At 46.1% G+C, this 12,814-nt stretch overlaps 3 protein-coding genes across 3 annotated transcripts; 1 reads left to right on the top strand and 2 right to left on the bottom strand.

The window, feature by feature from the left end:
• Window positions 1-2,074: 2,074 nt before the first annotated feature.
• On the top strand, window positions 2,075-2,868 carry H257_11328 (hypothetical protein; the record flags this gene model as incomplete). The annotated part of the gene is made up of 2 exons (XM_009838223.1): window positions 2,075-2,632; window positions 2,686-2,868. 2 exons carry the CDS (start codon window positions 2,075-2,077, stop codon window positions 2,866-2,868), a joined length of 741 nt encoding a protein of 246 aa, XP_009836525.1.
• Window positions 2,869-3,865: 997 nt separating this feature from the next.
• H257_11327 (hypothetical protein) lies at window positions 3,866-5,002 on the bottom strand (the record flags this gene model as incomplete). The annotated part of the gene is made up of 6 exons (XM_009838222.1): window positions 3,866-3,927; window positions 4,235-4,469; window positions 4,526-4,572; window positions 4,621-4,702; window positions 4,765-4,832; window positions 4,957-5,002. The coding sequence occupies 6 exons, from the start codon at window positions 5,000-5,002 to the stop codon at window positions 3,866-3,868; spliced, it is 540 nt and encodes a 179-aa protein (XP_009836524.1).
• Window positions 5,003-7,682: 2,680 nt separating this feature from the next.
• Window positions 7,683-8,332, bottom strand: H257_11326 (hypothetical protein; the record flags this gene model as incomplete). Its single annotated transcript, XM_009838221.1, has 2 exons — window positions 7,683-7,814; window positions 8,093-8,332. The coding sequence occupies 2 exons, from the start codon at window positions 8,330-8,332 to the stop codon at window positions 7,683-7,685; spliced, it is 372 nt and encodes a 123-aa protein (XP_009836523.1).
• Between the last annotated feature and the right edge of the window lie 4,482 nt (window positions 8,333-12,814).

Genomic DNA, 12,814 nt, shown 5'->3' with positions numbered 1-12,814 from the left:
TATCAACAACAACAACAACAACAACGAAGCGCGATGCGTGGATGGCCAACACCAAGTTTAGGTGAAGTGGCTTGGACTCAACGATAAGAATCGTCCTGGGAACCTGCGGCGAATTTGCTGGACGACATTCCAGTCGTATTTCGCAAATCGGCGGCGGCCAACAAGGAAGACCCTGCCATGGCCGCCCTCATCAAGACACTGGGCTTTCCGTAGGAGGGGAAGTGTCTCTGCAGTGTGCAGAGCAATTGGGTCGCGCGTTAGTTTGACCCATTGCAAACACACACACTCTGTGTGTGTGCCGTGTCAAAGGTTCCGATACCTTAGTGGAGGTACTGAGTACTTTAGTGAATGGTAGTCAGTAGGCGCCTCGTGGCGTGTTTAACCTCACTAATATCAGTGTGTATATTTGCTGCCTTGACGAAGGTCCCGTGGCCGAAAGCCGAGAAGAAGCGGGAGACAATACAATGTTCAACCCAACTACTCAACAGCTTCCACAGTAGTATGAACAACAGTCGACGCTGCTGTTGACGTGGCTCTGTTTTAAGCAGCCTCCGCACGACTAACACCGCCAGTGATGTCTCGTTCATTTCGACGTGTGCCCATGCTGATCCAATATCCGAATAATTTATTCGAATATTTTGATGGAAATATGCTGTTGCGAAATCATAAAATATCTGTTGTTGCGTGAGCTGAACGCGAACAAATAACCGACGATTTCCTTATTGTAAATTTTAATTTTTCTGCGTCCTAAGCTGGATGCGTATATGTTTAAAATTGTATGTCTGGAAGGAAAGCCAATTTCACCCATCCTCCTGAGCCCTATTCGGATAAGGCATATCATTGTGCGACTCGTATTGCTAACGTGTGAAATCAGTGATTTGTTGAAATTGTGCAAGATTCGATAGATCATAACTCCTTCAGGATTACAATATTATTATCCTGAACAAGAGAGTTCTATTTCCAAATTCCTCGTTTCAAGCACTAGAGCATGATTTAAGAATTCATGAGATCATGGCACTCTTTGATTTGTCCATGAGCTCGATATTCATCATGGCAACATGAACGAGTGAGTGCTGAACAAAACAACGACATGATTGGCCACCAAAAAGAACTTCGTTTATCCCAACTTCAAGTTGTCGTCAGTACGAAAAGCAAAATTAAAAGTACTACTACATAGTATACTATACTATTAATAGTACATACTATGCTGTACATTTGAGGAAAATTGGCCTATCACGACATCCCCTGGGCCAAAATACGACTTTCGATTGGCTGTCGAAAGCAGGCGTTCACCTTAATCCCCTTGATATATTAATGAAGCGATTCGTATATGAATATGGCAGAATAACAATCACTTCAAATTTTCGCACCCACCTTGAACTGATCAGCAGAAGTTCCGCCAATTAAATGGATGTATTGTGCCGTATACATAGTTTGATTGGTAGGTAGGTATCCACCAATTGCATCGATGCATTTGGATGAAACAGCTGGCCTTGCTTTGATTGGCTGATATATTTGATTTGTGACTCGAAATGTCTACACCAAATGTACATTACTGTATATAAAAACCAGACATCTGAGACACATGTACACTATAATAAAGCACAGAGTAGCATGTATAGTCTCAAGAGGGACAACGACGAGGAACGCTTGTGTGGTCAAGAACAAAACCAAAAGTGATGATTAACGGACTGCTTAGCTGACCTATGATTGGGCGGAAACAGTCCAGCTTCTACAGAAACAGAACACCGGATAATTCCGGATGACTGGATATTATCCATAAGTGACCGAAGCTCGGCGAAAAAGGCCAAAACAAGGCCCGCCAAAGCAAGAACGGCCAAAGTGCCCCTTCTTGTCATATAGTATTCCTAAACTGTATTCCTAAACTGAATCACCATACCGTGTAACCTATGTCCTTCAGGGTGGTTATGTCCTTCCGGGTCCCTCTATATATCGATGTTCATATACTCACCCAAAGCACAAAATGATACAAGTTCGCCTTTCGCGGCAATATAACAGGTTTTTTGCACGCGCGAGCTCTCTCGACAAGGCACACCACTCCACACCTTTCAAAATGGACAGCAGCCAAATGACGATGCCTCAAACGAAGCCACTTGGCCGTCCACGCCTCAAACAAGGCCCCACCAAACCTTCGAAGACGTACCACAATGTCCACGTGTCGTTCACGATCAAGCAGGCAGTCATCGAGACCTTTGACGACGTTGGGACCGCGGCGACACTTGCTAAGCACTTCTCCCATCACAGTGGTGCCAAGTCGGGCTCTACGCGTAAGATGTACTCTTGGCTTCAACAGCGTGCTCACATTAGGTCTAAAGCATCAAATCCGAAGACGTCGCGTCACCTCTGTTCACGAGCGATTGGCATGGCGACACCTCTACCGAAGGAGTCCGAGGAGCAGCTTGCTCAATGGGTCAACTCAATGCGCACTGACGGTGTTCCGGTGACCCCTCGAATGATCCAAGTCATGGCCTTGGGGATGGCAATTGACGTCGGATTGTACGAATGCACCTTCACCACAAGCTGGTCATGGCTCCAAGGCTTCAAGAAACGATACGTCGTCAAAGGTCTCGATGACTGCCAGCTTGATCGCGAACGACACGTGTACATTGCGGTACTTCTTCGAAGGTTTCGTGGGGGCTTCATTTGAAACATCGTCATTTGTAGTCATGGCTCCAAGGCTTCAAGAAGCGATACAAGTTTGCCCTGCGTGCTCGGACTCGTACCGGGCAAGATACTCAAGGCGACGGTGCAAAGGCACTGGACGCGGATCGTGTTGTGTTTCCCAGGTGGTCCGCGACAACAGCGTCGACGTCATCTAAACACGGATCAGAAGGGCGTCAACTATGAGTACCTTGGATTACGGATTCGGGGTCAGGTTTGGATGAATCTATCGTCAAGAATGGCCTCGCTAAGTGCAAGATTGTGGCTCAAGCGGAGGAAATTGCTGAATTGCCGGTCTCAGCGCACAAGTTGTCTCAATTAGCGGTGCGGTGCGCTATTGATGACACAATAGATCCAATGGACGAAATGGATGTCAACAGTAACGACGAAATTGTTTTTTTACAGTTAATTAAATTACGTATACTTGGAGTATGTATAATATGATTCAACTGTGAAATTGTAATACTGTCTTCTTTTATACGATCTTGAACCTTTAGCTGAAAATATGCAATATTCATATGATTTGCTGTACTTGAAGTTTATAAACTAAGAAGGAAAAATTAGCGTCAAACCACCAATATCGTTTGGGGAGGGAAAATAGCTCAGTTGTAGACCATCGGTTTCTTAACTCAAAGGTCGTCGGTTCGATCTCCGGATTATTTCCGCAATGATTTATCCGTCCCTCCTGGGGAAATTCGAATAACAAGGGCAGAGTACGAAGACGAGGACCGAACATCGAAGGAGCTCGGTCGAAGCACGAGGTATGAAGCGTTGAGCGAAGTAAAAACCGAAGATTACACACCGCCCCTGGTCCAGCAGGCGCGTTACAATTGGCGAAGCGGTTCCACAACATGTGGTTCTAGTATCGGCCTTCGCAGAGCAATGTCAATAGCGCGGGTCCTATCGAGCTGGCAGATACCTCTTATGTATATAATCACAGTACCGTATTGTGTAATTCGAGTGGGACATCCATTTCGAGTGAGACAACTGCAACATTAAATATATTCTACACGGAGTCAATACAAGGCTTCAAGAGGATATACTTCGCGTCAGGATAACTCTTAATCTTAATAAATACTCCTAAACACAACAAAGTTTGAGAGGTAAAAGCGCGCGATTTTTGTGCACATTACGGTGACAGGGTTGACACACTTCATTACCATGCTCGCCTGTCGACCCAAGCCTAGTGTGTCCCGGGCGCCTCAAGGGGACGACCAGTGTCAAAGTACAGGCCCAAGAAGAAGCCTAAGCAGCATAATAATAGAGTTGTGACGTTCAGTGAGAGACTCGCAGACATCCAGTACTACGACACCTGTGGAATGCCCGCAACGCTCGACGCATTCTATGGTACCTTGACAGCAACAGCGCGCGAGTCCATGCGGAAACGAGTGTACATATGGGTGGCAAAGTGTGAGCACATACTAAGTTAGGGTCAAGTCAATCCACCGGGGAGAAGAGATGCATGCGACCTATTGGGACGAGAACGACACTTACGTGGAGGCCTAGGAACAACTCCTGCGCTGGGTCCTTGACATGCACAAGAATAGCGTACCCGTGACACACGCCATGTTACGCATCATGGCCTTGGAGGCAGCCATCGACCTAGGACTCGACGACCATGAACTCGACGACCATGAACTAGCTGGCTGGCACTGGGCCGACAGGTTCAAACACCGACATGGTCTCTCGCTCCACTGTCGCGCCTGCGTTGGAGCAGACACGCCCCGAGATGGGTTGGACGCGCTGTAGTCCTTCTCAGAACGCGTCAAGGCTCTCATGCGAGAGTACTGCATCCACCGTGTCTACAATACTGACCAGACGGGAGTCAACTACGATAACCTACCGACTCCATGACTCCAGCGGCAGCGATTAACCTCTCTTCCTGGTGATCTAGACAGGCAAGTCAAAGGTCAAAGTAGTTATCCAAGACAACCTTACCGAACGGCAAGGCTTTGGCAAGGCTTTGTGAAAATCCGTGGAGCCCTTGCAGGAACAGCACGGCTGTCAGATCGTTGGTAACCTTACGGCATGGTGGAACAAGGATATCTCACTGTAGTTCCAACAGTAGCCTCGCGCCCAGACCGCTCGACGGAAAAAGTGCTCCTTCTGTGGGACGACTTCTCTGCGCATTTTACTGACGACGTTGTGGCCTACACAGAATCCATTAATGTCATCCTTGAGCGTATTCCACCAAGATACACCTCGATCTGCCAACCAGTGGACGTCGCGTGGAACCGTCCTTTGAAGACGCAGCTTCGTCAAAAGTGGTTGGACCTAACTCGCCGTTAGTTGCGGAATACAAAGCAGCGAGGCGTACCATTCAAGCTTCAAATATCTTCGCGTGCGACGATTGTCGGATGGATTGCTGAAGCCTGGGTTGACATTTCCAATTCTACAATCGTGAATGGGTTTAGGAAGTGCAGCCTTGTCGATGGTGTACTCACTGGTGTTGCGAGGTTGGTGGAGTTGTCGACGAGGCTGTGATGTCTACTTGTGCTATCGAGGAGACTCTAGACCCTCAACATGACATCAGCAATTCTGCAGTTGACCACGAGAACATTGATCAGCCATAATAAGTGCATTTTTCTACTCAATTATAATACACCGAATTTTGTATGCTTTTGGTGCAATTTATATTTAAATGGGTAGCTCTCCCTTTCAATACCTTTTCAAAAAATTTATGCAATTGAGGTTGATGAAAATTCAGCTTTCTTAATTGCCTCCGTTTATCTTGCTTGTTGTATTTCTCAAACTACAGTTGATGTCATTCCTGTAATTGTCTCCGTTTATCTTGCTTGTTGTATGTCTCAAAAGAAAGCCAATATCACCTTAAGTTTCACCACTATTTACTGAAATATTTTCAGAATAATATTTAAAATGATGTATTAAAGATTCCGTTGATTGTTTAATATTTGATCTAATACCATGTGACGTCCATCCGGATTCGGATAAAGGCAGATCAGTGTCTCACTCGTAATACACAAGACAGTATTTATTAGTTCACGAGAAACTACAGTTGATGCCATTCCTGGTGATAAGGATAACTTTGTACACATGCATGCATGTTTCGCATCATTGCGTGCCATTCCTGGTGATAAGCATACCTCATTGTCGAAATTAACGCGGGTTTCCACTCAGGAGATAGCTACCTGGTCGAATGATAGTGAATTTACTGCCTGAGGTTGCGCTTTTTGCAGTGCGAATTATCCGAATAATTCCCTCATTCAAACAATACCAGTGTTGTTTTGACCCGAAATACTGTTTCACAGTCAATGAGGGAATTATTACATCCGGATACACCTTTTCGCCGTGTAGCCCTTTAACCTAGGACTCCGTCCTACCCCCGATGAGTACATACGATGCTAAATCTCCGGGGTTAACTGCATCGCTAGTGGTTAGCGACAGCTAACCACTGAGATGTACTTAACCCCTAGTAAGAGGTGAGGTGGCCCGAGGATACAAAGTTCCTTATAAATCTCATTGAAACAGTATTTCGGGTCAAAACAACAGTGGAAGTATTAGTGAGGGAATTGTACGAATTATCCTGAAGTATCAGTGTCCATTAGGCCTCTAACGCAGAGAGTGAAGTACTGACTGAGCAGGCAGTACTTTATCATATACTACGTAGTAATCAGCTTTCAAAAATTATAGAGATATTATGACAATTTACCAACTATTCAACCAAAATGTAAGATTATTTTGTAACATGCTCACTTTTTTCCACAAGAGGTTCAGGTATTTCCAATGGTTAAAACCTATTTCTAACCTATTCCCATTACTTATTAAGGAGACTTCGCAATGAACGATATCGTTCGTTCTCTTTCCGCTCAGGCGAAAAAACCTCTATGAACAAATTCCGGAACGACAAAACCTGTCTACAATTGATGCGTATGTCCACAAAATGGCTGGCTGAACGATAGTCTGTCGTTCAAAAAACCTCTAGCAATGCATCAACATGTATAAACTTTCAAAGCGGTTGGTGGCGTGCTCGACAATCACAAAAATGAGTGTCGAGCACGATACCAATACGAAGAAATGGTCGGGTATGTGAGCCGGCGCAGCAGAATACACAAGGCATCTACAGCATGATAACGGTCTCGGCTTGGCGTGATCACAACGCCTGGTAAGCGGAGCAGCACCGCCAATGATCGGATACCGGCGACGTCAGCGTTCCCTCTTTACATCAAATGAGAAGCTAGATGGTTCGAGTCGAATGTGTGCTCGCGGTAGGCGAAGTTGGGTTAGACTTACCGAGGGAATTTCTATGTACTACGGACAGCTATGCCACGATATTGTGTGTTTTGTTTGCGCTCTGTCGACTACTATGTACTAGCCTGTTGTATCGTGCATTACAAAGTCAATATGGACTAAAGAGCATTGTCTAGTGGTTCACGCTAGCGTGTTATACGAACTGGTGCAGAGGCTAGGTGCAGCTACAGGTGGTTCATCACAGGGCTCGTTCGACGGACAGAGAGCTGTTGCGCAACGTGTCCAGGCGAAATTGAACGTCCGGGATAACAGGACGTTGTAACAGCTTCAACGGTAGTATGAACAACAGTCGACGCTGCCATTGACGTGACTTTGTTTTAAGTAGCCTCCGCACGACTGACACCACCAGTGCTGTCTCGTTCATTTGGACGTGTGCCCATGCTGATCCTTTATCCGGATAATTTATTCGAATACTTTGATGGAAATATGGTGTTGCGAAATCATAAAATATCTGTCGTTGCCGCTGCCGTTATCGTTGCGTGAGCTGAACGCGAACAAATAACTGACGATTGCGAAATCTCCTTATTAACAGTAGTCGATAGCTCGAGGGGGCTTCTGATAATACGTATCGATTATGAGAGTATTTTTCTGAAACATTTACCTATTTTTATGCATCGAATGTAAAACGCGTTTATTACATGTGGAAATATATTAATTCATACGGTGAAAATTGGCTCATGTTGAAACTTTGCCGCATCGCTTTATCCCGAATATCAACACCTAGGATGTGTTTAAATGCCCATGCCGTAGGTTTGATTATGTTTGATTACCCACTGTAGTACACTCTTGTCGGCGTAGCTGCCGGACAGAACGTTGGTCTGATGGAAGGTCACGTCGGTTGCGTAGGGGTAGTTGACAAACCTCTGCCCACTTGTAGAAAGCATAAGCATAGTCGATTTGTCGGCCAGTGCGTTGACATGCTTATGACAAAAGGATGGAGCACCTTCAAAACGTTCATCACCCGCTTCAGGAATGTTGGACTTGATTCCTTGAAGATGGTTGCCACAATGTCCCATGAACCGCCGGTTTTTATGATTGTCAGCAGCATGAAGAGCATGTCTCGATTCGAGACCTCGCACTTCCGGCCGGACCCAACGTTTCACGACTTGTTGACGTACAGACGTATGTCCGCCCATAGCACGTTGAACTCAGACGGACTGAAGTTCGTCATCGTCATGATACCATCGGCTCCCCTGTCGTTGAAAAAGACGTCAAAAACCGGCGACGCAGAGTCCAGATCGTCATCTGGTTCATCCTCTCTAACAGTCGAGTAGCGTGCGCGTTTTTCTCGGCACTGTTGGTCAAGACTCTCGAGCAGAGCCACCTCTTGATTGATGTTTCGGACCGTCAGTTGGGATCGATGTGTTGCTCTGGGGGGCATGGTGGTTATTGGGCAATGAGTGGTTGGCTGCTAGGCCTGTGTTTGTGGTTTGATGGTTGGCTTTGAAAGAATTACTTGCATCCGATAGTTTATTTTAGTTTCTTCGTGAGAGATCTTGTGGCCAACCAACGCTAGTGTAAATGATGGAGTAATTTCCGAAAACAGTGACTGACTGACAAACGATTGGCTGTGAACGAGAAGATCCAACCAATTCTCTCGTAATGGATCCATGCCAAATGGCCAGGTTATATACAATCATCTTGACCAATAGCCAGTCATAAAACTCATTCCACGAACGCATAATTGTTCTACTAACAATTATGCGTTACCTCTGTCCATGGATGATTGCGACTGAATATTCGGCAGCACTTTATATCTTGCTTTCAGTATACGACGTAGATTTTTGAATCTGAAAATACAATAAAAATACAGGTTGGTGGGATATCCCACGACGATGAGGGATATGATATGACGCAGGAATATTTTGCATACAGTAGTCGGCTGCAAACTACATGTAGCTCCAGTGCCAAAGAGTCCACGTCAGCCATTAAGCGGCAACAAATTCGATCACTCGAGTATTTATGACGATCGAGTGATCTTCAATGTATCCCGCTTCACTCGTCACTATTGTCATGGTCGGTGTGTGTCATCGCCCGTTGCAAAGCCCACAGGAGTACAGAAATGGCCATACATGATAGCAGCCCAGCCATCGCCCAGCGAGATTGCTGTGGACCAGTTCAGGGCAATGACAGGCTCGTGTCCATCGTTCTGAACCAGGCGCACAGCAAACTCGCTGGATGCTGACCAGTTGACGGCGGGCCAGCAATTCGAAGTTGACTTTAGAACGGAGATGCAAACTTTTTACTGGGTCTTTCGCTGCGAATTACATTACTGGTATAACATTAATGACACGAGTTCTGTAGTCATTACCGACGCCAACAACGCTAACTACACCGCTGCCTTTGTACTAGTACAGCTTTGCCTTGTCAATGGCCAAAATATGGTCGTCGGAAATTATCAACTTGGGTTTTGTATTGAATTTTGAAATGGCCGTCACGGAGGAGTTTGACCCATATAACTTACGGATATTGGTGTGTCGATTTACTGGAATGCAGTGGAGATGCTCTTAACGTTAAACAAATGATAAGGTAATCCATCAATTTCGACAACACCATCAATATCCAGGCCAGGCCAGGACGTTCGGCCAAATTCGACGATGTTTATCGTGTCCGAATAATGCTGGTTTGACGATGTTTATCGTCCCAAATCAAGGTAAAAATGTACTTCGAAGTATGTTTCATGCCATTAACCGGATCATAGGTCGATTGTAAATACCCTAAACAGCCAAGTGGCCAATACCTTTCGAATTCAATTTTATAGGTATAAAACTGTTTTATACAAACAAATCTAAATTAGGAGGGTCACAAAAACAACCAGAGTATAATTATGGCAAAAAGAAATGGTCGAAGCTAGGCTCGAAACGCGGACTATGTCGTCTGCAACTTGGAATCAAACCGACACACTAACGATGCACCTTGCTCTACAATAGTATTTAACTATTATAGTACAAGATTCGTGGCAACCAATTGGGGACACCTACATAGTGTAGGACTCGTTTCTTGGACTTGTGAGTTTCGAAGCTGAGGTCGGTCATGCCAGTGTTGTTGTGCATATTCTTGCTGAAGAGAACTACATCCCCGGCCTTCTTGTCCAGCGTAAGCTCTGTCTTCTCCTTGAGAGCTTGAAGTGCAGGGCGTAGCACCACTGTGTTTCCGCCGACCTTTCCAGTCACGCGTTGGAGCCGTGCTGTGGAAGTGTAAGCTCACATGTTTGCCGCCCTAGTGTGAACCCTTAATAGAGCAGGAGTCATTACTACCTGTACTACCTGTAGAATATATGGTGGTAGCCACATTCGACTATGGAGTAGATAGGCTTACAGTAGTATGATGAGCATTGAAAGCTGACCTTGGGGAGGGCACTCGATTGACTATAAGTGGAGTCCATTTGCCTGTTTAGTTTTCCCCTGTGTCAAAGTGCAGTTTGGGCTTAACGCGTTAATAGAGAGAGATATTTAATATCGGTAAGTTCTGCTTCGTGGGCATACGATGTTTAGTTTTTACTTAGCTTGTGGATTCCTACCACCTTTACTAGCTTAAATTGAGCGTGATGGTGGTCCCAACTACGTGGTACTTGTTAGCTAGGCGTTGGCTGTGACTATGTTAGTGTTAATATTGTGTTGACGTGTGCAGTTTTCTAACTAATTTATTCTTGATACTACACTGGTATGATATCCATGCGCAAATACTTAGTGGTCACGATTAGGCTCCCTACTGAGCATTGCAACGGTCTCAGATTCGGTGCCACCACGTTAGATTTGACAGTTGACGTTCGATTTAGATTTTACGACTCACAGTCAAGCAACCTGCGATCTGTAGATTTTACTTGTCGTGTTTTAACAGTGGTCGAAGGCATCGAGGGGACAAGCATTCACATCTCAAGTTCCAGATAACATTTTTGTATGAAATTTTGTATGTGTGTGGCACTTAATTGGAGCAACAAAACATTCTTTTGGTGTGGGCCTCGGAAAATGATATCCTACGAGATATGTTACGACGAAAACGAAAACACTGCCAAATATCCTAACCACAATACATATCCTCTCAAACTTAATAAAATTTATTTTCAAAAGGTTATTATTTAAATAAATAGACCATAAAATCGCCACCTCCATAGACTAATATATTGCCACAGCTTCCACTGCCAGTCACTCACAGCACCTCCATCCATGTACGCCAGCATCACAGAAGAAGACTACGACGACATCACCAACTACATTCGGCAGGAGCGACCGAGAAGTCTAACTAAAGAAGAACGTCTTGACATTCTCCGTCTTCACGCTGAATTCCGTCGTAACAATGCACGCAACGTCTCTGCAACCATTGCACGCCTTCTTGGACGCAGCTCAAAGACCCATAAAGGAAGTGTGGTCAGACTACTTGCGCACGAAAAAGATCGTCGTGGCCCCCCCACCATCTAACCATCAGACCCTAACCATCAGACCCGTCCAACTCGCATTCCCCGCACGCATGTTGTTTCGTCGATGGTCCGACAGTTTATCCGACAACGCAGCATGACGCGCGTCCGCACTGTTGCCAAGGACGTCATGGCTGTCTTGGTCGATGCTGGCATAATTCAATGTGATGTCAACGAGCGTGACAGCGTGGCGAACGGCCTGCGAATCGTACAGCAGTACTTGGACAAGCTGGGGTTCAAACGAGGCAAGCGACGTGGCCAGGCGACGTACAGCGTCTCCAGTGCGCATGCAGCAGCACGAGATATCTATATTCAACGGATGTCGAAGCTGTCGCCCCAAACACCGGTCGTTTATCTAGATGAGAGCTACATACACCACCACTACGCTCGCCACCAAGACAGCTTGTTCGACCCTACCGACAACGCTCCTTTGAAGGAGAAGCACAAAGGCCGACGGATGTGCTTCATCGCAGGAATATTGGCGTCTGAGGCCGACACCGCTGGCGCCGAATCCAAAGTACTTGGTCTTGACATCTTCGAAGGTGGCAAGAAACCAAGAGATGAGCCCAAGGATTATCATGGGATGTTCAATCACACGTACTTCGTCGACTGGTTCGCAAAGGCCATGGACAGTGTGGAAGCACTAGGGAAGACAGGTGTCATTTTTGTCATGGACAATGCAAAATACCACAAAGGCTTGCCTGCAGACACACCCCGTGGTACTTGGCGCAAGGCTGACCTCTTGCTTGCATGCCAGCGCTACGGCGTCGATGTGGAGAGTCACGATCTCAAGAAGACGATATGGACTCGTCTTAAACCTGTGCTAGCGGCCCGCGTGGACCCGGTGGTCGTGTCGATGGCTCGCTCCCGTGGCCATGACGTTGTGTTCACCCCGCCGCATCACTCTGACCTTCAGCCTATTGAAATGGTGTGGGCCAAAGTGAAGGGTGATGTTGGTGTGTTGTACACTGCCGACACTACCTTTGCCGACGTCCGTTCTCGCCTCGATGTGGCCTTTGTGCAGCTCCCACCGGCTGTCATCTGGAATTGTGTTCATCATTGTGAGAAGCTCGTCAAGAATCTGTATGAGTTGCTTCTTGCCAATGACGGCGAAGATGCAGGATTAGTTACCTCGGATTCATCCTCGAGCACTAGCGACAGTGATTTGGACTCGTAAAATAATACCTTTCAATATCTATATTTGCCACTCACAACCTGTTAATAATTTATTGGATCCTGCACCGATATAAAGTTCACACAGCACCTCTCAAATGCAGTATCTCAATATAACCCTAATCCTGGTCCCCTCGATGCCTTCGACCACTGTTAACTCAAAGGTCGTGGGTTCGATCCCCGGCTTCCCCGGATTATTTCCGCAAGGATTTATCCGTCCCTCCCCTGGGGAATCCGGATAACAAGGGCCGCGTACGAAGACGAGGACCGAACTTC

The sequence above is a fragment of the Aphanomyces astaci genome, assembly GCF_000520075.1.
Source record: "Aphanomyces astaci strain APO3 unplaced genomic scaffold supercont1.33, whole genome shotgun sequence".
In the NCBI taxonomy this organism is placed as follows: Eukaryota; Oomycota; class Saprolegniomycetes; order Saprolegniales; family Verrucalvaceae; genus Aphanomyces; species Aphanomyces astaci.
Note: the sequence above shows the minus strand (reverse complement) of the source record. Positions and strands in the feature narration are given on the sequence as shown.